A 27,760-nucleotide genomic window follows, 5' to 3' on the forward strand; every position below is an offset into this window, starting at 1 on the left:
TGTTTTGTTTTGTTTTGTTTTTTAAATTAAACGCCATCACCCACACCAGCTCCTACCAGGAACATCAGCCTGGGCTCTGCTTGCAGGTGGAGTCATCCCCAAAATTCCCTGGCTGGCATGTTCCCCACAGGGCTGCTGCTCTTTCAGGATTGATTGAACTGGCACAGGGCCATTTTTCCTCTCCCCCCATCACTGCTCAGCAAACATTGGCCTGGGCACAAACATTTGGGGCTGGGGGAGTGGTTTGTGTGCAGCAGGAAACGTCGGCCTGAGCTCTTTGCTGTGACTCCAGTGCTCAATTCCTGGGAAGAGTCAGGCCTGTCCTGTTCATTCCATCCCTGGTGGACAGCAATCACCCATTCATAGAGGGAGCTCATGATCTGGCAGGTTCTCCCAGGGAGGAGGCCAAGAAGGAGTGAACAGAGCCTGCCTCCCCTGCCCATTGCTGGGAGGATGTGGGAGGCAACAGGGAAGATCCTTCAGATATTTTATTTCTAGAGAACAAACATTTTCAAAGGCCTTGATGAGTGTTCTCTTTAACTAAAGCCAGCTTTGGGCGGGAGGGGGACTTTTCCTCCCTGCAATAATTCTGCCTCAGTGCTTGCTTTGGTTTGGATTAGAGCAGTGTACACAGAGAGCAAACAGGAAGGATGGACAGCTGAGCTGGATCAAGGAGCAGTTTAGGAAACACGGATCTACCGCTGTTCCTAGAAGTTCTGTCCTGCGGTTTCACCCTCTGGACAGGGAGCAGCAGCCCAGCACAGCCTGGTGTGAGTGGGGTGTGTGCTGTGAGAGGGACCTGCCGGTGTCAGCACAGCCTGGAGTGAGTGGGAAGAGGAGAAATTCCTGCTCCTGCTTGCGCTGGGTCTGTCCCTACACAAAGTGGTGGAAGTTTCAGTGGTGTGTGACTGTGCTGGGGCAGATGCACCTCAGCTCCTCATTCAGGCTGCAGTGAATGGCTCTGCTGTGGGCTCCTGGCCTCAAAATCTTCACCCTTGTTGGGCTGAAAAGAAATTTGGCTGCATCCACTGATCAGTCACCCAGTGAGCCGTTCCCTCAGGGTCTCCCTCCAGCTTTGTGACTTGTTTTATGAAATGATGCTCAGCTGAGGGCACACAGAACACGTCCCCGTACGGATGGGGCTCTCCTTACCTGAGGTGCCCAGTTTGAACTCGGTCAGAGGACAGATTTTCAGGGTGCAGAGTGACTCCCCTGTGCCATCTGCCCTCTGCATGACACTTTTACCTCACTGTGTGCAGCCCTCAGGGTGGTGGGTCTGAACTTCAGCACCTCAGTTAATTCCATGCTGGAAAGGGAGACTTCGAGATTTTTTTCAAACTGCATGGCCCTTTCCCTCTGTTTATTTCCCTTCCCCCCTTGTTTCTTCCTCTTTCCCCTGTCTCCTCCTTTTCCCACCCTTTTTTGCTTCCCCCCTTGTTTTCCCTTTTCCTCCTTGTTTCTCTTTTACCCCTCTTTTCGTTCCCCCTCTTTCCTTTTACTCCAGTGCCCAGATGTCAGACTGGGAAACTGAAAACTCTGCTTTTGCAGCAGCTTCTCCCCTCCCCTGTGAATCCAAGCCGACACCTGCAGCCTCCTTCCCTCGTGTCCGGCCTCCCTGACTAAAATCCCTTCCTTCTCCTGCCCTTGCCCTGCTCTGTGGCGATGCTGAAATGCAGCTCCTGCAGCTCTGGTTCCCCCCACAGCCGAGGAGGGGCCCCCCCTGCACACAGACCTGTCCTACTACTCCTACGAGTACGACCCCGACGCCTTCGCCGCAGAGGCCGACGTGTTCGAGGTGGGGGCAGAGCTGACCACGGCCAGCACCTTCCGGGAAGGGGACAGGAGCCAGGGAGCGGCCACCACGGTGGAATGGTGAGCCCACAGTGGGGTCAGGGATCTGCTTGGAGCCAGCCTGTGGTGTCCTTGTGCTGGGTCAAGGGTGTTCAGTTCCCCAAAAAGGGGTGTTTTTACAACTGTTTACGATCACCGGGAATGGGATCTTGGTGGGGCAGCTGTAAAAGGCTTTGTGACCTTAGTGGCTTCATGCCCAGTGGAACAAGTGGCCCTTTCACTTGGCTCGTTCAGCTGGAACAGAGGAGACTGAGGGGAGGCTCCTGGGGGCTGCAGCTCCTCCCGAGGGGAGGCGGAGGGGCAGGGGCTGAGCTCTGCTCTGGGACAGGGACAGGAGCCCAGGGAACGGCTGGAGCTGGGTCAGGGCTGGGCATGGAGCTCAGGGAAAGGTTCTTCCCCCCGAGGCTGCTGGGCACTGCCCAGGCTCCCCAGGGAATGGGCCCGGCCCCGAGGCTGCCAGAGCTGCAGGAGCGTTTGGACAGCGCTCTCAGGGATGCCCAGGCTGGGGTTGTTGGGGTGTCTGTGCAGGGCCAGGGGCTGCACTGATGATCCCTGAGGGTCCCTTCCAACTCTGTGACCTTTTCAGCTTTTCCCTGCCCAGGCTCAGTGATGTCTCACAAAGGTACATCACAGCAAGGTGACTTTTCTTCCCTGTGTTCTCTTTCCAACAGAAATACGTAATTTAAGTAAAGAGAAGAGGCTCAGAATCGACTCCTGTATGAGTTTGTTCCTCCAGACGACCTGCTGCAGAACAGAACCCGAATGATGACTACTTCCTGATGCCCTCAGAACTGTAGGCTTTGCTGCCCCACGGGGCAGATCTGGAGCTCTAAGGGGGACACTCAGCGTTATTTTTCTGTCCATTTTCCTGCCTTCTGTGCATCCTCTTTGGAGCCCTTCCAGTGATGGGAGACCAATATGCTGTGCCCTCTAGGTGAGAAAAATAGGGGCTGGAATTCAAACCCATAGAGCATTTCCAAGTGCTTTCTCTGCTATCAGGATATTCTGCAAATGCCATTTCCTAGCTACACTTAGAAGCTAAGTTCAGGCCTTGTGCTTAGCTGAACTGCTGTTTGAGGAAAGATGGCTGAGAAGTTTTTTGCTCAAATTATAATAATAAAAGTCAGTGTGTTTTGCCAATTATGACATAGCAAGAGGCTACTCATCTTCCCCAGCCCATCAATCTGCTGCACCCATGAGAGAGACACTTCCCTGTGGCTCCACATTCAGAGAAGCTGTTGGGAGGTATATTTTACATGAGAAAACTGAAATCTACTGCCAGGGCTGAAAGGCTTTGTGTCTGCTGCTGTCTGCAGGCCTCAGGTGGGCGTTTGCAGCCCCAGCAGTGGCAAGGATGAGGTGGGGGAGCCCTCTTTGTGTTGCACTACGTGCTGACAGGAGCTGCTTGCAGCCTTCTCAGCCCCTTTCCTCCCCAAACCCCGGCCTGAAAATGAACCTGGCCAAGGCACAGCCCTTTGAAATGTTTGCCTGAGTTCACCAATCCTTTTTATTCTGCTCCCACTGGGATCCAGTACAGTGTGTTCTGGTCCTGGTACTCCCTGCCCAGGCCCTGGCTCTGCTGGCCAGTACCAATCCCTGGTGTCACAGGCTGGACTCCCTTGGTCTGACCTGCCCCAAGCAACGTGGCAAAACTAAAAAGAAAAGCTTTGTGTTTCCAGAAGTGCAGGAGCCAAGATTTTTGAGCTTTCCTTCCTGCCTGGAGCAGCATTGTTCTCTTTGGAGGAGTTACATGCAATTGCCTCTTGCAAAATAGTGTTAATATTTTATCTTCCCACTTCTATTGTTACCAGGACCCAGAGCAGGGTGGAAACTCCTTTTGAGGGTGTTTATTGGTGAATGGAAACAGAAAAAAAAAGCCCAGCTCCATTCATTTTTAAGGCTTGTTTACACAGGAACCATGACAAGAATATATCCCAGTATAGACATTCCATTCCAGAATAAAGGCAAGTTTATTCCAGAAAAATGTCCACATGGGGACAAACCAGGAGGTACCCCAGAGGTTGGGCATGTGTAGATTCCAGTCCTTTTTGTCTGGGGCCAGACATTTGCAGAATGTAGTTGACATGATGAAGGTCTGGGTCTTGAAGTTCCCAGAAATTTCAGAACTGCCTCGTTGGCAGCTTTGCCAGCCTTCCCTCGTGGCTGCTCCCAGCTCTGCTCCCAGGATCCTGCCGTGGGCTGAGGGTTCTGCCCCGTGTCGGGGGTGTGCAGGGGCAGATCCTGTGCTCACCCTGGCAGCTGCATTCCTGCCTGGCAGGTAAATAAATGCCTTTAAACTAAATTCTGCCTCCTGTAAGCAACTGTCCTGGCAGGCACTGGCTATTGTGTACACACACAGGACTGAGTCAATATTTTTCCCTGGGTAAATAACAGGCCTAGTGTGAGCTGCAACAAGATTTTTTTTTTTTTTCCCCTTTTCTTAAACTCAAAACTGCACAATACAAACCCTGCTGTTGGCTGGTTCAGGCTGCAGCTGTTTAGTGCTGTGAGTTGGGAGAATGAGGCATTTGGTCACCCTGATAATGTTTGTGTGACTGGCTTCATCCAGGAGATGGGACCTGTGTTCTGGACTCCTCAGTCTCTGGTCCTCAGTCCCTTTCTGGCTTTGCTTTCTTGCCCTCTCTCACCCATTGTGTACCCATTGAATGCTTCTGGAGAGATATTTGAAGTCATTTTGTATTGCTTGGTCCTCTCACAGATCCTTGGGCACTCAGACCTCCCCCTGGGGATGAGGAGGTGAGGGTGGGGAGTTCCAGCCAAGAATTAAACCTGTCTTTCTTCACTTTCCCCAGGCTCTGGGACATGTAATGTCCTAATTCCAGATGCAGACATCCCCCTGTTGCTGCCAGGTAAATAATTCCTGCTGGTGGTGCCAGCCCATCAATCAGGGCCTTGTCTGAGGGGTCTCTATGCCAGTGCTTGAGGCAGAGGAGTATGGCTCCTGTTTCACAGTTCAAAGTAAAGCCCGAGAGCCCTGGACCTTCAGAAGGCAAAGGCAGAGCAGCCTCAGTGCCCTCAGAGCCAGACAGAGCAGGGCAGTGGGAGGTGATGTGACAGGATTTCTGGATCCTGACTTCACCTCCAGTGCTTCTTCCCAGCCTTGGCACTTCCAGTCCATCTGCTCTTGGCAGTCTCTGCCTCCCCCCACTCTTGCTACACCAAACCAGCTCCTCTTTGCAGCTAAAGAGAAAAAAGGTAATTTTATTTAAGGAACTGAATCAAGGAACTTGCAGTTACACCACTGTGGTTGCCCTTTTCCCCCCTATCACAGGGATAAAGGAGCAGGTCTCTGCTCTCTTCTCCACCCCAGCTGAGGGTCCAGAGCTTTGCCCTGTCCCACATTTGCTGTTCATGTTTCTTGCAACCGTCATTAATTCTTATCTAGGTTAAAAAAAAATCATAGATTGTTTTTCCTCCACTCTTCAACATCCTGCTTGGAATACAGAGACTTTAGAACTGGATCCCTGAGCACCACTGGACACAGCACAGCTGTACAGACTCAAAACCATTCAGAGGCTTTGGCCCAGTTCTGGCTCTGAAGCTGGTCAGTCTCCTTCCTGTCCCTGGGAGCACAAGGACATCTCAGGCTCCTGCTTTGTGCACCTCAGCCCAGTCAGTTTAGAGAGAAGGATTGATTTTATTTTTTTTTTCCACCTAGGAAAAGACCAGCTGGGTGCTGGAAAGCCAAAGCCAGCAAGGCCAGCAGCAGCTGCTGCTGCTTTGGGTTGTTCCTGGCTTAGAGACATTCGCCTCCCTCTGTCAGAGAGAGGCTTCTCCTTTCCTTTTCCTGGCGGTCCCTCATTGCAAAAGGAGAAAAGTGCCAGTGGGTTTGTAAGACACAGAAATTGCTTCTTCCATCGAGTTGTGTGACTGAATAGCTGCAGCAGTGCTAGTTATCAGTGATTGATGCTTGCAATCCTTTCAAGGAAATGAATATTTATATATTTGTAACTGTACATTATGCAGAGTAATCATTACCATGGTATTTATTTTAAAGCAATAGCTCCTCTTGTTCTCTCTTGTCCTGTGTGGTCTTGCCTCTTCCCCTCCTTCTTAATCAGCCTTAGTAGAAGGCAAATACCAGAAGAATGTTCAGCTTGCTTGAAGAACATCCCCGACACACCAGCACTTGCTTTGCTCACACTGACAGTTGACATTTAATGCACAATAACCTGGTTTTCATTATTGTGAATAGAGCAACCATTTAGAAAACCTCTACCAGCCTGGGTTGGGGTTTGGGTTTTTTTAGTCCCTGCTGTTTCTGACTGAGTGCCCAGAGCCCGGCTTTGTGTTTCACCCGCCTTTTGCCCCCGCACACACAGGTACACACAAACAGCTCTCTGACCAGCTGTTGGTTTGTTCACACACATCTTAGCAAGTCTGAGTCCAGAAAAGTGTTTGTTTTAGATTCTGATAAATATTTTATTAAAAACTGATTTTAAGACAATTCTCTCTGCCTCTTATTCACGCTTTAGGCTGTCAGGCCTATGCTGGGAAAACTAAAGAATTAAGGAGCTCTAAAGAGGTTTATTGCTCATTTTCTACCTGGCTGCTCACAGGGCCGTGCCACAGTTGTGTCTGAGAGAGGAGCTGGCTGCATTTTGTCAGATTTGCAGCAAACCTGAGCACCTGTTTGATCAGAGACAGCTTTTGGTTGTGGGTGACATTACACCAAGGAAGTGTGGAGTACCAGAGGGTTTGCTCCATTCCTACTTTACTATTTTCCTTCATGAGACATCATTTTTTTACAAAATCCGTTAATACAACCTTTGCCTCAAAGAAATTACGGATGCCAAGGCGGATTTGCAAATACAAGGATGAGTGAATGGGATTTTTGCACGTTTTACCAACAATGGACTGACATTACTGGGGGGTTGCATGCAAATCAAGCCAAGAATGTTTCTGCTACACAAGCCAGTGCTCCGCACTCTCTTGACAGACTGGTTTAGTTCAGGAGAGTATCTTTTGAAACATTTAGAGATTTGGGGTTGCAATGTCTATTTTTTTTTCAGTTTTAGGGGAAGGGAATATGCACTTAAGGACAGTGAGCAAGTCAGGAGCAGGACTAGCAGGCAGAGAGTAGTCAGATTAGGAACACCAGACCCAGATGTATGGGTAGGAGCATCCCTGGTGGTGTGTGGCCAGCTGAGAAGCTGCAGGCAGTGTCCCAGCAAAGGATGGATGTGTCCAGCACTCAGCATCTTGTCTGGGCAAAGAATCCCACAGCTTGGGTTTATTCAGCCTTATGCCTGTGCAGACAGGGAAAAGCACTCAGCTCCTGGGAAATGCTGCTGTGGGTGAAACTTGTGGAATTCCAGTCTCGCCTTCATCTTATCCCCACTGTGTGTTACGAGTGCCCTGGGAGCAGCGAGCCGGGCTGGAGGCTCACGCCAGTGAATGTTTGGAACGAGGCAGCGTTTCCTTGGAGGTCTTTAGGGAAGTGGTGGTTTTTTTGCTGCTCCTGAAGACTCTCCTCCTCACCTTCTCGCGGAAATCCTCAGACACGTAGTAGTAGACGAAGGGGTCGGCGCAGCTGTTGCAGGTGCTGAGGGCCAGGCTCACCATGTAGCTGAGGTACAGGCGGCCGTGCAGCCTGGAGCAGGGGCTGGAGTAGTGAACCAGCAGCAGGACGTTGCTGGGGGTGTAGAAAACCACGAGGGTGAGCACCACGAGGGCCGTGAGCTTCACGGCGTGGGAGTAGCGGCTGCCCCCGCGCAGGAGGACGCGCAGCACCGCGCCCGAGCTCAGCACCAGCAGCAGCAGCGGCAGCAGGAAGGCGCAGGCGATCAGCACCACGAAGTAATAGAAGTAGAACCCATCGTCCTCGTGCCGGGGCAGGACATCGTGGCACAGCGTGAGGCCTGCCCCGAGCAGGGGGTACGACTGCCGCTGCAGGGTCAGGGGCAGCGTGAGGGCAGCAGCACAGAGCCAGACGGCAGCGCAGGTGCCGGCAGCCAAGGTGGGAGTGCGGAAAGCGCGGGACGAGAAGGGGTGAACCACGGCCAGGTAGCGGTCGACGCTGATGCAGGTGAGCAGCAGCACGGAGCAGTACATGTTCCCGTAGAAGAAAGCCGTGGTGAGGCGGCACAGCCCTTCCCCGAAGGGCCAGTGGTTGCCCAGGAAATAGTAGGAGATCTTGAAGGGCAGCACGGAGATGAGCAGCAGGTCGGCGGCCGCCAGGTTCATCAGGAACACGGTGGAGGTGAGGCGCTCGGCCCTGGTGGCCAGCACCCACAGGGCCAGCCCGTTGGCCGGCAGCCCCAGCAGGAGCACCAGGCTGTAGAGGCAGGGGATGAGCCGGACGGTGACGGCGCTGCCCAGCTGGGCTCGCGTGGCCTCGGGGATCAGCAGGTAGGTGACATTGTTCACCGTGGCCTGGTGCCCCGGGATGGCTCGGGGACACGGGGTGACCTCTGGGGTGGTGGCCTGTTCATTGGTGCTGTTCTGAGAGTAATCTGGGAGAGGAAGGCAGCCCGTTACTCACTCAGCAGAGCAGGCTGGCGACTGGAGGCTGCACGCCCAGCTCACCCCAAAGGCTGCTCGCTGTTTTCTGCTGGGGTCCCTGCAACTGGCAGTGTTCTGGAAAGGCTCTTGTGTGATGGGCAGAAAAAGCTGTCTGGCAGAATTAGGTGTGCAGGAGCCACCCTCAGCCACCTTTCTGAGAATATACCCGATTCCCTGTGGTTTCTCGCAGCTCACAATGGACTGTGATGCTCCACAGCCATCAGCAGGCCTGGGAAGCCAGAGAACAATTCCCCTGTACAGCCATGAGCAGGCTTGGGAAGCCAGGAAGCAACTCCTCTGCCTGGCTCTCACAACAATCCGAAGGTCTGGAGCCACTCCAGTGTAAAGTCATGGCTCTGGGAGTATAATTAGCTAAAAATTTGGCTTTCAAGTCCTTTCTGGTTTACTGCTCCTCTATTTTTCCTTTCTCTTTCTAGTTTCTTCCACCCCAGCTTCTTTCTCTGCTGTATCACCTCTGTCAAGCTCCTGCTTCAACTGGAGCCCACACCAAGTTCAATCAGAGCATCCTCCCATGTGAACTCATTAAAAAAAGGAGTTTTCAGGGATCTTACAAAGGTCCCAAATACCCAGTACTTCAACAAGCAGCAGCTTTGCACCCAAAGGCACGCACTCACCATCGTAGTCCAAGGCCAGGCAGAGTCCCCAGAAGGCACAGCAGAGCAGGAGCCTGTGTGGCAGCCGCCTGTTCCCGAGGGTCCCCATCCCAGCGCAGGGTCCAGTGCCCCACTGCAGTGCCAGAGCTGTGTGGGAACTGCAGCATCAGTGACCCTGCTTACGCATTTCCTCCTGCTGGTCCTTAACTCTCGGAAGCAACGGGGCTTATCCTGGGCAGGATGAGGGAATGGAGGGGCTGTCACCACTGGCACGAGCGTGGGCTGCCCGAGCTCAGGCTGGACAAGCCCAGCGTCAGAATGTGGGACTGGGAGGGGCTTGTTTATCCAGACCCAAAGTGTTTCAGGGCTGCACTTCATCCTCAGAGCGAGATGGTGGCTCAAGTGACTCATCTGGGTCTCCTTCCTGCTCCGGAATATTCCTGGAAATGACAAATGTGGTCGGGTTTGATGCATTTTGGACATAAACAGAACCCATGCACCTCTGCCCATGGGAGCGCCGAGCGTCCTTCCACTACAGAGACCCAAGTGGCTCTGTGGGTGATCCGAGGTCTTTTCCCAAACCCTGAGTCACAACACTTTCTGGTACTACAAACAGGAAGATATCCCAGATATCAGAGCTGCAGACCACACAGATCTCCCAGGGATTACATGGGGCTCCTGCAGACTCGCGTTCTGGCAATGGAAGGTTTTTGTGTCAGCCTTGCAGCCTCCAGATCAGGCTGGGCCCTTTGGAGTTCGGCTCTTTTATTCCTGCTCCATCTTCCTGGTTAAACAGGGGATGAAGCTCCTGCACCTTCTTGATTTTACTGCAGAGGATGGTTAAAAGTCCTCTGGCTTGAAGCTCTTTGCACTTGAAAGCACCAGCAGGAGCACTGTGGCACACCAAGGGCAAGTGGCAAAGTGAGGGAGATGCTTTGCTTCCGCTGAAAACCACTGGGACAGGGAGAGCAGCTCCATCCAGCAGGAAAGGGGCCTGCAAAGGGCATGCAGGAAGTCCCTGCTGTTGGGGAGATAACGGGGAGTTCCAGCCACTCCTGCCCCACAAAAAGCTGTCTTTTCCCAGAGCTGAGCAGTCCCACCCTGCACCATCCCCACTCTGCCTGGGATGAGAACTCGGAGCAGCATGTGGAGCTGCTGGTTGTGCCCAGAGGACAACTCAGATAATGCTGTAACAGGGACTGGCAGATGTTACCTGAGCCTTCCAGATCCTTTGCTGCCTGGTCCCCCCTTCTCTGACCCCCTGGGCAGGTCCCTTCTGTGCTCTGCTCTGCTCCCAAATCCTCTCCCATCTCCCGTGTCAGAGCCTCAGCGTGGCCCTGGCCATCAAGAGCGCAGGCCAGTGGGACAGGAGGTCATGGCTAGAGAGGGTGCTGGGGTTTGGGCTGTTCTCTGCAGTCCTTGCCTGGCTCTGCAGGGGAGGAAGGACAGGAGCTGGAGCCCAGGCAGTAGGAACTGTAAATTTGGTTTGGCAACCTGAGGAGCAGCTCGTTTCTTTCTCCTCTCCTTATGAATGGCCTCTTCTGTGAAGGTTGAAAATCTGAGCCTGGCTGCTGTTTGATGAGATTCTTCTATTCCAAGGAGAAAATGATCCTATTTCCTTTGCTTTCACCATATTCCCACATCCTTGTGCTGAGCATGTCGAGAGGTGGAGTTCCACTGGCAGGGAGAGGGAAGATGCAATGTTAGATGTTTTGCTTTTGTGATTCTCTCAGGATTTATGAACCATTACAGAATGACTCATGTGGCCACATATTTTCCATGCCTCAGCCAGGATCCTTTCCATGCTCTGTATGCAAAAAATTAGCCATAATCAGGTTCAGATAGTGTGCAAATCACAGCCCTGCTTCCTATGGGCAGGTCCCTGGAGTGGAGCAGAGAGGGGTTACTCATCGCTGCATCCTTCATTTTTCAGATGCTGTGTGATCTTTAGTGACTGCCTTAGATGCAGAACAGCTTGCCTGAAAATTCTAATGCCAGAGGTTTGTCACGGCTTGTTAACATCTCTTTAAGTCGTGTGATCCCTGCCCTGTGGGGTAACAATTTGGTTTTAAAGTAATTCATTGTGCAATAGATCATCTCCTGGGAGCAGGGGCTCTTTTATTCCGGGGCTCTGAACCCAGAAGATGTAATGCTGGAAACAGGCTGGGGATTTCAGAGCTCAGAGGGAGGGTACGGACACCACCTGGCCAGTCCCATACATCTTGGAGGCTTGGAAGAGCAAACTGCGGTGGGTAAGTGATGGGATTCGCTGTTGCTGCTCCGTTCCAGCGGCTCCAGAGGGTTCCTGAGCAGCAGCTCGGAGCTGTCTCTGCAGGCTCTGTGTGTACAAGGTTCCCTCGAATCTCAGACACTGCCAGGTCCCCTCCTTCTCCCTGGGCCTGCCTGACATTCTCCATGGCTCCAGGGAATGCCCCTGCCTCTCCCTCCTGTTTGTACCACGGCTCTCTTGTTCCTCTGGGGTCCCGCCCAGCCTTTTCCCTGGGTGATTCCGCACATTCTGCTCGGCCTCACGCTGCTGCAGCGCTTCTGAGGAGGGAGGTTTTTCAGAACTGCTCTTCTGCTTGCCTGCAGTTTTCACTTCACACTGTAAAAGTCCATGTGAAGGCATTTTCCAGGAATGGTTGAAGCTTATCAACACCCCTAAAACACACTCAGTGTTCTGGAATAGCTTTTGGGGGGCCTTTCTCAGCAAGATAGTGGCACTGGGGTGGGGGCTACCTGGCCTGACACAGCCATCATCATCATTGTCATCATCATCACCATCATCATCATCGTCCCTTTTCAGCACCAGGACTCTTTAGATTCATTCTTTAGCACAGGTTAAGAGCTGCTAGATTTTGATTTAGTCTTCAAATTGAACAGGTGGTACAAGGAGTTAGCTCTAATCCAGAGCAATGGCTAAAACATGAAGAAAACCTCTAATTATGTTTTCACACACAGTTCTAGACTCTCTCACTGGTTCACAGCCCTGACTCTCCTGGTGCATCCCTGTGATGTGGAAATACGTAAAAAGAGTCCTGGAATGTTAAATGCTGAACTCAGGTACTTCCTTTAGCAACTCTGAATTCAATTGAGCAAACTACTGATACCTATTCCATCCTGCAAACCTGAAGGATATTTTTAAGCTGTTTGCTGTTGCCAGAGTTGTCCCCTCGCTGAGATCTCCAAGCACTCTTATGTCACATCTGGCTGTCCCTCACCTCGAGCACAGGGAGCATCCCCTTTATGAGAGGGCCAAGAGAAGACTTGTGCAAAGTGGGCTGTGTCCTCTGAGACCCCACTGCCATCATTTTAATCAAATTATTCCGTGCAATTGATGCACCAGAGGATTGTTATTGGGAGAACAACAACTTGTTTCCCTGTGAGCAACCAGGGGGCTGCACAGAGAGCAGAGCTGCCTTTTGTTATGGCAACGCAAGTGTTGGGGATGATGTAAAGGAAACTCCTATCAGCTCTGGGTCACATCACTACGGCTCAATTTGCAAAATCCACTCATTCATTTGTCGTGCAGAGCTCACAGGGAGCACAGTTAAACATGTTATTACCCAGGAATTTGGGGAGGTTGAGGGAAAGGCGGGTGGAGGGTTATTTTCATGGTTGCAGTTGTGTTGTCTTAACCTGTAGCAGATGTGCTTGTGGGGTTGGGAACTGGAATCAGTCCCTTCTCTTGAGCCCTGGTTGTGTTCAGTGTGTAATTCCTGGGGCCAGGCCTGGGCTGTGCCTCACCTCTGGCAAAGGTGCTGCTAGGAAGGAACCAGGCTGCAAGAAGGCACTGCCTTGCACAACACAGTCCTAGAGCTGGGATCCCACAAGGATCAAATCCAACCCCTGCGCAGACACCCCAACAAGCCCAGCCTGGGCATCCCTGAGAGCGCTGTCCAAACGCTCCTGCAGCTCTGGCAGCCTCGGGGCCGAGCCCATTCCCTGGGGAGCCTGGGCAGTGCCCAGCAGCCTCGGGGGGAAGAACCTTTCCCTGAGCTCCATGCCCAGCCCTGACCCAGCTCCAGCCGTTCCAATGTTTGCTTTTGAAACCTCTCTGTGGCAGAGCAACTGTGCCACCCCCTGGACTCCCTGCTCCCCTCCAGCCACGGGCTCCAGGAAAGGTTTTGGCAGCTCCCACATGAGTGCAGCCCCAGCTCCTGCGCGGGATCGCTGCTGGGGGCTGCTTGCAGGAAATGTATTTCCCTTTTCCATTAACGAGTGCATTGCTCACACCCTCACGCAGCACTTGCTGACACACAGATGCATCAGCACATCCTGCAGCCTGTCCAGGAACTGCTCGTTCAACCTTTCAATTGCATTTGTCTACCATTTAAAATCCAGTTTCAGGTACGAGCCAATCAATTCTGGGGGTTGTCACAAAGTTTAAATTAGTTGAAAAGAAATGCAAAACAGTGAGAGCTGCAGACTTTTAAAATCAGTATTTTATTTTACTTGAATGTGCAAATAAATATAAAAAAAACTACATTCAAGGAGCTGGCAAAGCAATTACAAGCCCAAAAGCAAAGATCCTTCAAACAAATGGAAGAACAAACTCTTGACTCAAGGTCGTGCAGATACACAGCTGAGACCCTCAGACATGAACAAGCCCCTCTCAAATCTGCCCGTTACTCCCTTCACATCCCTTGCTGCTCTCAGCTTCGAGACAATAGCACTGCAAAGGGCAAAAGTCTTGCTTAATCAGTTCAGATTATAAATTAAGGTTTACAAAATAAGGATGCTTAAAAATACCTGAAGTACACTTAGAATGGGTTGATGGAACAGGACAGTGCCCAGGTGTGGTGCCCACCTTGGGACACCTGGAATCAAACGCATTTTAAGCCACAAGTTGCCATCTATTTTCTAGTAAACAGTTTTCTGTTATCATAAAACCATAAAATTTGGCACAATTGTCATCTCCACTGGGAGACAGCAGAGAGGTGAGCAGGACTGAGGTGTGTTTAGTGAGCTGGCTGGAAGGGAAAGGGGGACACCGTGCTTTGCACTGGGATTGTCCCCCTGCTCCCCCCAGCCCTCGCAGAGCCACGTGCTCTCTTATCACTCCCTGCAACGAGGGCAGGGGAAGAACCTTCAGATCATTTCAGGAACCAAAGTTTAGCAGAGACCCAGATGAGGAGAACATGGGTTCTTGATGAAAAGTCTCTGCTGGCAGTGGTTGTGCAAGTGGCCACAAATGCCAGAGAGTGGCCTCCCTCCTTCCCTCCCACAGATTATTTTGCAGAAAAGACAAAGACTCAGGACAGTTTTCTATTAAACGTACCCCAAAGGCCAATTTTTCTACTGTCAAGTGAGACAATTGCGAAACCAAATGTCGTACAGTGGAAATAACCCAGGACAAATCCTACAGGCTGCTCCTTAGGTCTGGCAGAAATCATAACCTAAAAATCAAAGCCACAGAAAGTTTCAGGGTGGGGGTTTATTGCCCCAAAAGCCAGGGAAAAGTTGGAAGCAAAGCTGAAAGGAGGCTGGGTATGCCTCAAAACATTATGTTTGTAATACACTCCATGGACAGCGTGCTTGCCCTTGGCCCCTGAAAAACAGGAGTGAAGTCACAGTGGGGCTGCAGGACAGACACGAGTAAATTTCCTTGATTTCTCACTAGATTAAGTCAGGTGTAGTGTTCTGCACAGATCAGGGCAGGCTGTGTTAGGTTTCACGGCAAAAAAAGCTTCGATAGCAGTACGGCTGCTGCAGTGGAAAAGCTCGTCCGGGATGGTTGCGGCTGGATCTCACACTGCTGCTCGCAGATTTCCTGTGTCCCTGCAAACCCAGCGCCTGTGCTGACCCAGCAGAAACAGGAGAGTCCAAGGGCCAGAGCTCAGCTCCCAGCTGTGCTCCGGGAGCTCCATCTGCCGATGTCACCGACGTGGTGCAGCCCCGTGGAGCGCCGGAGGCCGGGCATGCACAGGGAGACGCCGGGAAACGCCCAGCTCTGGAGCTGCCCACCAACATGCAAAACACAAATCCAAAAACCAGGCCAGACCTCGCAATGGATATTCCTCCCCATGGATATTCCTCCCCGTGGATATTCTAGAAGGCAGAGTCTGCAGCAGGTCCTCAGCTCCCAAAGCAACACCGGCAGCTGGGGGGCCTCAGCCGGGCATCGCTCCCATCCCAGCACCACAGCTCAGAGTTCTTCCCCTCAGTTCATGCTCCAGAACACTTGGTTGATGAAGGAGGGTCAGAGCCTGGAGTGCTGGCCATCCCCGTGTCAGTTTTGGCATTTTTCTCACCAGAGCACCAGGAACAAGAGTCATTTGTTGCCTCATTGGTTCACAGGGATAACAAAGCCCCCCTTGTGCCAGGGGCTCTCAGCCCTGCTGGCACTCCCAGGTTACAGTGAAGAGTTCTGCAGGCTCCAAGACGGCACAAAGTCAGGAAGATACGGAATATTAAACCCTTCGAAGTGGAAGCAGCTGCCAGCATCTGCTCAAGCACCAGCCCAGCTCCACCTCTCCAACAAAGCCACTAGTGGTAGTTCACCCCCTCACTGAGCTGGTCAGCAGTGGCCTAAAGCCAGGAAACTACTGAAAAGTGTGTGGCAATGCCAAGAGCCCCCTTCCCATAAAAGCTTTTAAAAGTCTCTTCATGATGGCTGGAGGATTACACTGCAAGGAGACAAGTCTATGCCATATGGAAAATACATGATAATCCAAAGTAAAATGCTGTTTGGATAAATATCATTAATACATACATTGCATTCCCACCACTATTCTCATAGTAAATGTGCTTCACCAGCAACGCTCTGACTCGTCTGGGTGCTCAGGGTGAAGCGGGACGGCGGCTGTACTGCACTCTGTATCTGTTCACTGGCACCCCGTGGACATTCACTGTCTCACACGTGGTTTTGCAGGGCACCATCTCCTCGTCCTCGTCCCCCATCAGCCAGTCTTGAACCACATCCACGGCCTCCATGGACACGTTCTCCTCCAGCCACCGGTTGTGCCACTCCTCAAACTGCTGGTGGTGCTTCAGCAGCACCACGGGCTGGACCTGAGAGCAGGACAGTGAAGATCACTGAGAGGTTCCTGGGGGAAAAGCCAAAGCCCTCAGCTCTACCTGAGATGTGCAATGCTTTGGGCACAACACAAACAGGAAACCACAGACCTGCGTTTAACCATCTCTATTTCCTAATGTTTGCCACTCCCACTTAAAATTTGCATGTAAAGACTGCTAAGCTAACCCAAAGCACAGAGAATTTACCAGCTCTCCTCCATGCTACACCCAACACACAGTAGTAGCTTCTGGGTGTAGCTTGCAGGAATTCAGCCACAAGAATTATTGGTCCCTGCGTTTTGGCTCCCACCCTCAACCTCTGCTACTGCCCGGGCTGCACAGGGAGTAAAAGGGAGATGTACCTGCTTGGCTCTGCAGAGAGCTCCTCTCCTGTACATGTAATCCTCAGAGTTCATGATGAACATCATCTTGTGGGTGTTGAGCTTGAAGCGACAGTCGACGTTGCAGGCGCTCTCCACCCCGATCAGCCGCTTCCAGGAGCTCTTGACCTCGCTGCGCAGGGCCCTCACCTGCTTGCACTGCCACTTGCGAAACCTCTTCAGGTTTCTGGAACAAAACAAGGATGACAAAGCATGTATCACACACTTGGTTATCCATTCTCCTCATCTGACAGGGCTCACAGCGCAAGTATGGAACTTGTATTCGCATGTTTCGTTTTTTAGGCTCTCTCTGGGATGTTCCTCAGTAAGCTCTGACAAATATTTAGTGAAATGGGAACAAAGTAGACCCAGAATCCCATCCAGAATCCATCCCGCTCCATTCCAAACACACTTCCATGAACAAACCTCAGTGCAGTGGTCATAAATTTCTCTTTCAGCATCCCTGTGCGGCTCACTGGGCTGGAGCAGCCCCTCAAAAGTGACTGCATTTCCCCGGGACTGGCACATCACCCAAACCCACTGGCACACGGGCAGGGAGGAGGCAGCAGCAGCTGCTGCAGGTGTGGCTCAGGGCAGGGAGCAGCTCACCTTTGCAGAAAGACCGGTTTCAGGAGGAAGCCGTCGTTCTGGTTGTTGGGAGCTCCTTCCACCCCAACATACTGCTCCATGTAGTTTGCCAGGTGCTACACAAGGGAGACCAATTCAAGTGAGATTTCACCTCATCAGGACAAACATCACTGCAAAGAACTTGTTTCTTTCCAAGCTGTTTATTCTGAGGCTGATTTATGTTGAAACTCTTTTGCTAATACACCACTTCTGTCAATGGCCACAGCCCCACAGTCACCTGCCCACCTCCCAAGCAAACTTGTCCTCCTGGCAAAGTCTCACATTTTGGAAGAAGAAAGCAGGGAAAGCATTCTTAGACATCTGCTTTGTGGTACACAGACTCCATGGTCACTGTGGTATTACCTGGACCTCCACAGGATCTTCTGTCTGCGTTTCTTCTGTATCCAGCAGCTCAATGGTCATGATCACCTGTCCTTTCCTCTGGAGAAACATGACCTGTGATAAAGTTACAGAAAATATTTGCTGCAGGGGTTGACAATAAAAAGCTGCATATTCACAAGTCATTTGGACAACAAATAGAAGCTAGGAGAGAAGCAGCAGGGCTTCTTAGTGAGCCACAATGTCCCCTCACTGTCTGTGCTCTGATTTTGGTACCTTCTCTCCATATTGCTCACTCTCTCACCTTGGAGCTTCCAAACCCACTTCTGCCAGGTCAAGTGCCACTTGGGAGATTTTTCTGAAGTTTTTCAGTGATTTTCTGAAGTTCCCTGGCAGCAAGGTCTTACCTTGAAGCAGTTCTCATCTGCCATGCACCGCTCAGCCTTCCACTGGTAGCTGGTCTCCTTTGCTGCCCGGACACAGCGGGATGACAAATTACCCCCAGCAGCTCCTCGCTTCCTCTCGTTCAGGTAGAGCTCAACCACCTTCAAGCAGATGTCATCGCTCACTAGATGGTGAAGCTTCCATTAAAAAAGGGGGAATTCAGTCAGCAGGCCTGGGCCAGGAGTTAACTCTAGTGTGTCATGAAAGGAGTGTAAAACTCAGCATGGCATCACACTCAGCTGAAGCAGAAAACTCCAGAGACTTCCCACATTTCACTCTCTTTTTCATGAGTTTGCAATAAAAGGAACAGAGGAGAGTGAAGGGCTGATGTGCCTTAACTAGAAAACTACAGCTTGGAAGACTGATTTGAGCAAGAAGAACAGGACATTTTTTGTGTTGCTTTAGATGTATTTTGGGGATGGCAGAATTTTGAAAAGACTGGAACTCAAAAAATGTTGGGAAAGGCCAGAAAGAGTAAATCCCATCTTCCTGGATGGAAGCTGAATTCTCTCACTAAACTCCTGCTGGGGCGTTTCCCTGTCAGATAGAACTTTTCCCTGAATTTGCTCCAAGCTCAGTGCCCCGTTGCTCTGCAGGGCACTGGGAGAAGCCTGGCTGTGTGTGAGGGGTGATGTGCAGCCCCAGCACAGCCCTCACCTGGCGCACGATGTTCTGCACCAGCTTGTCCATGGTGAAGCCGATGTAGGCGTGGATGGTGAACATCTCCCGCAGGGTGTCCTCGTACTGCGTGGGGTCGATGTTCCCGTCCAGCAGGCTCCTCACCATGTCCAGGAAGGCTGGGTAGTACTCCTCCAGCTCCACCTCACCTGGCCAGGGGAAAGGGCATTCATTTCACACACAGAAAATGCAGAGTGAAGTCAAGCAGTGCAAGAGGCAGCACTGCTCAAGAACCACGAAACCCAGAGTAGAGTGACATTACAGACAGGCAGTTCCCTGCCAGGTCCCCTGAGAGGCTGGGACAGTTTCCCTTGTGCACTTCCAGGACTGCCCTGGGCAATAACTATTTCCTTGTGGGGCTGTTTACATTGGAAATCCAAGTGACGGGTTCCTACAATGAATTCCTGCAATCCCTACCTGAGAACACCTGAGCACAGTGGGCTGGCAGGAAGTCTCTGTGAACCAGCCCATGACACACTGACTGCCCTGCTAAAGGAGCTGTGTCCACAACTCACAAATACGAGTTGTTTGCACCTCCACACCCCTCACAGGTGGTCCCAGTTACCCAGACATACACAATGGAGCACTGGCAACCAGGGCATTAAGAGTGGACTAAGCCCTGCATTATTCTTACTTGGTTGCTTCAGTCTTAGCTCCATGGCTGGATCATTGGTTTTTTCTTTCCTCCCTTCACAGAGGAGCTTCTCTCTCTCTTTCTCAGTCCGATATTCCAGAAGCTGCTTCTGGGCCTGGCGATAAATCTTTAGGAGCCTGGAGCACAGAGTCTGGTGAAGGCGGAGGAAGAAATACCAATTATTATTGACAAAGAAGAGGCTGTAAACATCATCCAGGGTGTTGTGGGGCTCAGCAGCTGTAACATCACAGAAGGTTGCTTTGGTCTCCAAAGGACTGCTTGGAGGCCCAGGCACGTGTTTTTTCCGCAGCTCAGGAGTATCCAGGTTCTGCCCCTGGTGGTTTTCTCTGTCCTCATCTGTTGATTCCTCAGAAATGTTGTGCTCAGGCGGCTGAGAGAAGAACAGCTCGGGTATGAAGTGATGCACAATCTGCCTGATGGTTGCCTGATCCTCCTTTTGGATGGTGGGCTGTCTCTTCACGTAATAGCTGATAAGAGATGCTGCATCTTCCAAAATCTGCTTATCTTCATAGATAAAGATAAGATGAGGCTCATTCGTGGATGAACTCCTTCCCTCTGAATGCTGCTCCTGATGCTATAATCAAGAGACAAATAGATTAAAATCCTTCCAATCCATGCTCAAGAGCCATTCCTGCCAGGAGAAATAAGCCAGTATTAACACTGTGCTTGGGACAGCTGTTTTTGACCAAGAAATCTCCCGATTTCCAACCACTTCCACACGGTCCCAGGTGCCATGCACACATCTAGGTCACACTGCCAAGGAAGGGCATGGAGGAGGGGTCATTCCCTGTCATACACACCTCGTCATAGACACTCTCAATTTCATTCAGCAAGCTCTTGGAGCGCAGAGCTTTGGTGTCGTTCTGCTTGAAGTTGACGGCCTGGTGGTCCAGGGATTTCAAATAGGCCTTCTCATACTGCTCCCTCCAAATCTTGTTAAAGCCCTGCTGGGCCTCCCTCCATTCCTCCTCTTTTGCTTTCAATCTGCATAAATGAACAGTCAGTTCAGGGAGACAGGCACAGAAACACACCCCAAACATTTCAATGTAGCCAGCTGTGGTGCAGCAAGAAGTTTTCAGTGGAAAACTGGAATTTATTCCCAGAAGCAATAAATAAATTTGAAAAAGCAGCAACGCTGATAACAACTTATCCTTTGAAACAACACCTACAAAAAACAGTTCACAGAATCACAGAATCATTTAGGTTGGAAGAGACCTCTGAGATCACTGAGTCCAACCTTTGACCAGTCACTGCCTTGACAACCAGACCAGAGCACTGAATGCCACGTCCAGCTGTTTTTTGAACACCTTCAGGGATGGCAACTCCACCACCTCCCTGGGCAGCCCCTTCCAGTGTTTAACAACCCTTCCTGTGAAGAAATTCCCCCTGATGTCCAACCAGAACTTCCAGTAGAGCAGCCTGCAGCTATGTCCTCTTGTCCCATTGTTTAAAAATGCTTTAAAAATCCCTTATCAGCTTCTTAAAGAACACAGAACAGTGGGAATTACCTCTTAAGAACAACGGGAACAGCAGTAACTGGGTTTTTCTTAAGACTCTCGATGATCTCTGGTGCTTTGTCACCGTAGATGCGATAGATGGCCCGGCGCTGGATCACTTCTGAGGTTCCCCCCAAACAATCATCCAGACGAAACTTCTCCTGATCCTCCTGGGTCAGGCGGGACAGTTTCTTCTGCACACTCTCCAGCACACGGATTGTGGCTAAATTGGTCTCCAGGACAACATCCAGCTGTTGAGAGTTCCCAGAAAACACAGTGTCAGAACAGGCAGAGCAGGAACACAGAGAGCAGCAGCAGCCCAGGTTTGTGGAAGGTGTTCCAGCCCCATGGGTGGAGCCAGGAAGCATCAGGAAAGTTTTTACTGGAAAACAGACCTCTGCCAGTTCTCCCAAAGGTCACATGCAATTTAGAACTGGACTCATGCCTAGGAAGAACTATTAGACTCCAAGCACAACACACCAAACTCCATCTCAAACCAATAAACGCTAACAGAACTTCCAGGAACTGGCCACCAATTAATTCAGCAAAATCCAGAGGTTTTGCTTTCTGAGGAAGCAGAAAGGGAGCTCAGCAGCACAGGTACCTCAAAGCGCTCGTCCTCGCAGCGGTGCAGCTGCTCCTCGTAGGGAGTCTTCTTGGAGCTGACAAAAGTGGAGTCTTCAGACCAGGATGGAAATGAAACCCAGGTATCATTTAACACCTGCAACAGTGCAAAGACACGACATTGAGCAGGGCCTTGTGAGCCCAGAGCTGTTCTCATGGGGTTTTCTCTCTCATCTTTTTGCACAGTTCTTCCCTGAGGTTCTGTAGGACATTACAGACCTAATTCCCAGGTCACTGCTCCCCAGATTTGAGGTCTGTGTGGAACTGCTGGGTTGCTGCTCAGAAAACTCAAAAACACCTTCACTATCACCTCACACACAGAGATCACTCTGCAGTGATCAGCAACTGTAAAAAAAAGAAGACAGAGCTCTCCACAACAGTGGGAATGGGGCCTCAGGCAGTGCCTCACAGGGCTCTTCCAGAGAAAAATTGCTCCCAAAGGTCATACTGGCCCACTCCTAAAAAGTTTATCCCAGGGTATTTAATATTGTTTTCGGTCTTTAGGAACACATTTGTGTCTGCACACAGACTCGAAAGGTATTAAAGATGTGATTTGAGATGGGTTTAGATAAAATTAGTAAAATGTGGGTACTGTTTCAATAAATTGGCTGAGTAAAGGGAATCAGCACTGAAGAGGGGACTCCACATGCAGAAGTTGTGGAGCAAATGGCCGCACTCCAATTTATGTGTGTTCAGGGACTGAACAGCCTGACCCTAAAGTACCTCCTTGCAAATGGCTGTTCTCCCACTGCACTTTGGCTGCTGGTAGGTTTTTGGGAGAGCTCGGTAACTGGATCCGATGCGTTTGCAGGAAGCGTAATCAATTTCCCGGCTCATTCCATCCCCGGAGCGGTCGCTCAGCGGAGAAGCAAAGGAAAGCTCTTTCACACCAAGGAAGGACTTGAACTGTGCAAAGAGTTCTGGGAATTTCCTTCAAAAACACAAGTATTTTGTTATTTCACTGTGACATTTTTAGAGTGGTTAATGTGTGTCATAAAAGGGAGGCAGAAATATCTAAACAAACTCAGCGTTACAGAGAGAAATCTTTCACCAACATCTCACCTCTGTTATCATTCTCTCTGAATTGCTTTAAGGGTTTTTTTACTGAAGGCAGGAAAACAATTTCCCTTCACTATACAAATGCTCCCCTAAAGTGCCTGAGGAGAAACTGATCCTTGCCATTTGACTCTCCCTCTTCTGCTGCAAGCCAAACAGCTCAGGAGGCTCGCAGCAGAGCTGGAGCTATTTATCCTTCTCACAGCCCTGTTCTCAGATTTCATGTTTATACCTTTATTACACTTTGAGATATTAAACAGGGAGTGTGAACAGACAGAGGAAAATGTTTCCTCACAATACTCGTTAAGAGCTGCACAGATAAATTTAAAGGTTCAGATTTTATTACTCCTCCTTTTGGATAAACGTTAATTTAATTTCTTGTGCGCTACCCACGACATAGTTCTAAGTTAAAGCCAAAACTTCAGTAACAAAGTTCACAATGTGTCCAAAAAATAACAGAGTAGGACCTACAAAGTACCACAGGGCAGAGAAGTAAGTTAGTAACTTACCCTAAAAAGGGTGTAACAAGCTGGAGCAACTCAGAGCCAGAGACCAACTCCTGGTTGAAGAGAGCGATGCAACGGAGAAAATTTTCATAGACCTCCTGACTCTTGAGCACCCTGCGCACCTACAGCAGTTTGGAGAGATGATCACATCACCTGAATGCCACCTGTACTTAGAAAATTATTCATTATCTGTCTAGTCATCTTCCAAACCCACCTATTTTTACTTTTGTCGGTCTTTCTCTACCACTTGAAAAGTCAGGGAACATCTTAAGTGCTGACACAAATTATACACAAAACCAACCAATCACCAACCACATAAAAGGCTGAAGATAAGTCCAAAAATGTGAGAAAAGAACAATTACTGACCTTGTCAAAGAAGGAAAACTCTTGCAGCGTCCCATATTTCCCCACTGTCGCAACTGACAGATCTTTGGTACCTCGCAGCTTCATTTTCTTCTGTTAAAAGAACAAGCAGTTATATTTAACATGTTGTGACTCAAATGCCATCAAATTCCACTCTGTTGACACAGAACAGCTCCCTGCAAAGGCTGAGACCCTGCATTTCCCCAGCAGTGACCTGGCATTGCTGTGTCACGTCCTCACAGCAATCTCTGTCAAATGTCTCCCAGCTAAGAAGAAACAACAAAAAAAGAGAATCACTTGAGATTCTGCACAGAAGCAATAAATTGTCCCTTTCCAGGGCCAATACTTAGTACAGAAGGTTGTGATATTTAGTATCAAACATGTTACCACACACATTTAAGCATGCATTAAAAATTCCCTTTTTCTACAGTAATTAAAATAACTCAAAATTTTGTTTTTCATACACCTACATACAAAGACACTACTCATGACACCTTTATCTCAGCAATTACTAAGCACAAGTAATATCAGGTTACTCTAAGTTTTTACTTGCTGAAAGATACCTTTGCTGGGCCAGAAACAGGACGCAGCAGCAGTGGCCTGGATCGCTTTTTGCTGTGCTCCAGATTCTTCTCATGCTCAGTTTTCTGGGCACTGTTCACTTCACATGGTCCATTTCCTGTGAACTGAAGTAAATAAATAATGACTTCAACATTCTTCTCTCAAATAAAGAATCCTAACAGGACACAGAGCATGTGGTTAAGTCACCTGTTCTGGGAAAATCCAAACAATGAAGAGGAGCAAAGCTCATTACTGGCTGTATGATTTCCCACGTTTTGCATATTCTACATGCAGACAGAGCATTCAATATCCTGCCCTGCTCTCAGCACGTACCAAAGACCTTTTTGCCTCTGGGAGGAACTGTCCAAACTCTGAGAGCAGATCCTCCTGTCCCCGGAACAGATTGGCCACTTCAGTGAACACTTCCTCCTCTGACATGCCCCGGAAGGGTCGGCCCTTGGTGTTCAGCTGCTCTTTCTGAAAAGATACACACAGATGTTCAACAGAGTCAAAAAATACCTCACTCTGCCAGAAAACTCATCCTGAGCCAGAAACACCAATGCCACAGAACTTGAAAGGACTCTGAGCCAGCCCCAGGTTGTTACAGGGCCTCCTTTCACACACAGGATCACAAAATCAGCTGAAAGTGAGTAAAGACAGATCTGGCTACAACCTCTTTATACTCTGAAAAGTTCCACAATTTTCACACTTTTTGTCATTTCCTGTGAATATCTACAAGGCATTTGTTGGATAAAGACCAGTCCTTGGGACTCTAAGTCTGTTCAACAGACAGAGATTAAATTTGACAACTACGACTCCAACAGCTCCAACGCCAACCCACCGCCTCTTCCACGGAAGGCTTTTTACCTGGTAAGTGTGAAGAATTTCTAGAAAGGATCTGTAAATCTCTGGATGGTCAAGGAAACGTGTTTTGATCTTATTCACATAACTGATGGCATTATTGAACTCCACGGAATCAGATTCCAAGGGAATTTGGGATTTATCTTCTTTGTAGGGAAGCTGCTGCCGAAACTCCTCGGAGCAGTCGCTGTGGTTGTGGGAGTTCTCCTGGGAGTAGTGCAAGACCAGCCCACTGCCAGGGAGCGTGCTGGGAACGGGCTCTGGGGGCACCTGGGGGCACAGGACACAGGAGATGTGTTGGAAAAGGATCAGGGACCAGCTCCACAACAACCCAGCAGCAGTGCTGGCAAGATCTCCAGTTAAAAAATATTGTCACATGAAGAAGGAAGAAAAAGCATTTCAGTCACTAAACAATTTCCCTACCTGGTTTATTAACTCCATCAGTTAAAATAACCCCCAAAGTTCTCCCTGGTGTAGGAACCACCTGACTTGTGGCTGTCACAGCCTTATTGGCCTCACCTGAGAGGCTGCACCAAACAGCCCCCACTGCAGGTCCTGCTACTGCTGGTTATTGCAGAGGAACTGCAGTTTTAAGCAGCGTATCAAACATAAGGCCCTTACAGATGTTAATTCCTAAGCAGCAGAGAGATTTGAAGGAGCTGAGATCTAAAAGGTAGTTCCTGCTACTAACTGGAGTTAAACCACGAGTTTACCAGCAGAATTCAGTTTATGGCTCAGTTTATGGAGTTTCAGCTCCACAACCACACAACAACAAAAAACAAGCAGGGGCAACATCCATCTGTACCCCAGCAGATGTGTTTCACACCAACAGTACCTGATGGGGATTCCATGATCTTTAAAGACCTTCCCCAGCCTAAACAATTCAATGACTGTTCTGTGTACTTTTGCCTATTGCCTAAACAAGTCTCCTGGTTTATCAGTGGAAGACTGGAAGTGCAATTCTTCCAGGATCTCTCATTGAAATTTGTCACTGCCTACAACCTATACTGGGAACCCATTTAACAATGTCAGGCCAATGACAATTTCAGTTTCCAAATCTGACTGAAATATTTGGTCTTGAAGTGGTGTTTTCATGCAGAATCATCATTCCTGTATAAGTCAAACTACCAGGTTTGAGAATAAATTGGGAACTAGGTGATCTTTAAGGTCTCTTCCAATCCAAATCACTCTATGACTCTTTGAATAAACATTTAAATTTATATTACACCCATTATCACAGGCTTTGAAAACCACCTAAACACCTCAGCAACATGCACTACACATAAATCTCCACAGCCTAAACTGTGCAGACGTGTCCAGTGACCCATGGAACAGTTTATTTAGGGAACAAGAGCTCTGTGACCTACCTGACTATTCAGAGGTGACTGTATACTTAACTTCCCATTCTTTGGAATTTCTATCCTGTAGCCCAGAGGAAGAAAGGCATTGAATCCTACAATGAGGTCAGGATGCTCATGGAAAAGCTGAGAAACACGTCGGATGACTCCAGGTGTGTCAATGCTAAAATTGAGAGGGGTTTGTTACTTTCATCCAAATCAGAAACACAAGCCCAGAAAATGCCAGAGGGATGTGAAGCATCTGGTAACTTAGGGATACAATTCTTTAAAAAAAAAATTAGCCCAGTTAGATGGAATGACCACTGCAGCCTCGCCCTGGGAATGTTATCCATGGAGAGGAGAGATGAGTGTGCAGGCTGGCAAAGGGGCAGGACACCCACCACCTCCAGGGCTGCCACACCAGAGGTTCTGTGCTCAGGCTGCTTCACTTATCTTCAAGATCTCAGAGTGGACAGTAAAAACAGATTTGCCTTCTGTGGATTTCACCTCTGGATAATGATGGGATGGGCAGAAGTTCTCCAACTCCGTGTGACTGCACCACTGGGGGACAGACCAGTGAGTTGCAGAGGGGGAATGATGGGGTGAAGGCTGGGGGGCCCTGCACAGGCAGAGAGACCCCACAAAGGCTGAGTGAGACCTGAAGGAGTGGCTGGAGTTGTGTCAGGGCTCGGGATGGATCTCAGGGAAAGGTTCTTCCCCCCGAGGCTGCTGGGCACTGCCCAGGCTCCCCAGGGAATGGGCCCGGCCCCGAGGCTGCCAGAGCTGCAGGAGCGTTTGGACAGCGCTCTCAGGGATGCCCAGGCTGGGGTTGTTGGGGTGTCTGGGCAGGGCCAGGGGCTGCACTGATGATCCCTGAGGGCCCCTTCCAGCTCAGGATATTCTGGGATTCTGTGAAAGGCTGAGGAGCTCCCCAGAGCACCCCAGGATGCAGGACCTGGGCTTTACCTCTGGCTCTTGAACTCCTTCATGATCTCCAGGAAGCCGTTGTAGGTGGCAGGGTCGCTGCCAAAGCGGATCTTCACCTGGTCCAGGTAGGAAAGTGCATCTTCCACCTGTGGGGTGAGAACACGGTGAGACCCAGGCAGGGGGAACAGGCCCTGGAGCCCCCCACGGCCCCAGAATTGGGGCGGGGGCACCTCAAGACACTGTAGCGGGTGGGAACCAGCCCCGGGGGAGTCCCACAGCACTGGGGAAGGGCACTCGGTACCAGGTGAGGGGGCCGGAGGAGGGCACGCCCCGGTGGGCACCACGTACTGGGGAGAGTGGGCTTCCCGTACTGGGGGGGTGTCAAGGCACGGACGGGAGCACGGTACTGGGGAGCCGGGAACAGGTCCCTGGGGAGGACGACCGCAGCACCAGAGAGGAACAGCTGGGCCGGGGAGCGGGGCACGGCCCAGGGGAGGGGGGAACAGGCCCGGGGAGCCCTCACGGTACCGGGGGAACAGGACGCGGCCCCAGGGGACCCCACGGAACCAGCGGAGGAGGGCGGGGGAGCCCCTGGCGCGAAGGAGACAAGCCCCAGGGACACCCCCCAATACCGGCGGGCGAGAGACAAGCCCCGGGGGGCGAGTTCAGCACCGCGGCCGGGGCCGGGCAGGTCACGGTGGGGGCGGGCGGGGCCGTCCCGGGGGGGCGAGGAGCGGCCCTTCGCGGGGGCGGGGAGGGTGGGAAAGGGGCGATCGCCGGGGCTGTCCCCGCACTCACGTGCACCGGCAGCTTCTCGTGCGGCGCGGCCCGGCCGCCGCCGCCGCCGCCCCAGCGCGGGGCGCTGCCTCCGCCGGCCCCGCGGCCGCCGCCGCCCCCCG

The 27,760-nt window shown here is 50.8% G+C and overlaps 3 protein-coding genes across 3 annotated transcripts in view; 1 reads left to right on the top strand and 2 right to left on the bottom strand.

Moving 5' to 3' along the window:
* CPAMD8 (C3 and PZP like alpha-2-macroglobulin domain containing 8) overlaps positions 1–6,319 on the top strand; it is a 54,629-nt gene extending 48,310 nt beyond the window's left edge. The window contains 2 exon segments of the mRNA XM_039566106.1: positions 1,677–1,872; positions 2,523–6,319. Of these exon segments, the coding sequence (XP_039422040.1) occupies positions 1,677–1,872; position 2,523 (197 nt within the window). The 3' untranslated portion in view covers positions 2,524–6,319.
* A 72-nt stretch (positions 6,320–6,391) lies between these two features.
* On the bottom strand, positions 6,392–9,241 carry F2RL3 (F2R like thrombin or trypsin receptor 3). The gene is made up of 2 exons (XM_019293191.2): positions 9,012–9,241; positions 6,392–8,327 (listed from the first exon to the last, which is right to left on the bottom strand). Exons 1-2 carry the CDS (start codon positions 9,097–9,099, stop codon positions 7,258–7,260), a joined length of 1,158 nt encoding a protein of 385 aa, XP_019148736.2. The 5' UTR covers positions 9,100–9,241; the 3' UTR covers positions 6,392–7,257.
* Positions 9,242–13,417: 4,176 nt separating this feature from the next.
* SIN3B (SIN3 transcription regulator family member B) lies at positions 13,418–27,737 on the bottom strand. Its single transcript, XM_039566229.1, has 19 exons — positions 27,660–27,737; positions 26,901–27,007; positions 25,965–26,118; positions 24,604–24,867; positions 24,070–24,213; positions 23,739–23,861; positions 23,179–23,268; positions 22,816–22,934; positions 21,974–22,181; positions 21,231–21,347; positions 20,639–20,877; positions 19,931–20,114; positions 19,110–19,704; positions 18,455–18,624; positions 17,761–17,934; positions 17,378–17,470; positions 16,997–17,091; positions 16,370–16,574; positions 13,418–16,004 (listed from the first exon to the last, which is right to left on the bottom strand). Exons 2-19 carry the CDS (start codon positions 26,921–26,923, stop codon positions 15,774–15,776), a joined length of 3,228 nt encoding a protein of 1,075 aa, XP_039422163.1. The 5' UTR covers positions 26,924–27,007; positions 27,660–27,737; the 3' UTR covers positions 13,418–15,773.
* Positions 27,738–27,760: the final 23 nt, after the last annotated feature.

This window comes from Corvus cornix, chromosome 28 (assembly GCF_000738735.6).
Source record: "Corvus cornix cornix isolate S_Up_H32 chromosome 28, ASM73873v5, whole genome shotgun sequence".
In the NCBI taxonomy this organism is placed as follows: Eukaryota; Metazoa; Chordata; class Aves; order Passeriformes; family Corvidae; genus Corvus; species Corvus cornix.

Bases quoted from the DNA above. Each gene is read 5' to 3' on its own strand.
- F2RL3 (XM_019293191.2), bottom strand. From the start codon at position 9,099: ATGGGGACCCTCGGGAACAGGCGGCTGCCACACAGGCTCCTGCTCTGC. The intron at 8,328-9,011 runs GTGAGTGCGTGC...TTCCTCTCCCAG, and splicing joins CCTGGCCTTGGACTACGATG to ATTACTCTCAGAACAGCACC.
- SIN3B (XM_039566229.1), bottom strand. From the start codon at position 26,923: ATGAAGGAGTTCAAGAGCCAGAG. The intron at 26,119-26,900 runs GTAAAGCCCAGG...TCTCAATTTTAG, and splicing joins AAGGAGTTCAAGAGCCAGAG to CATTGACACACCTGGAGTCA. The intron at 20,115-20,638 runs GTAATTCCCACT...TCATTTATGCAG, and splicing joins GTTCCCGTTGTTCTTAAGAG to ATTGAAAGCAAAAGAGGAGG.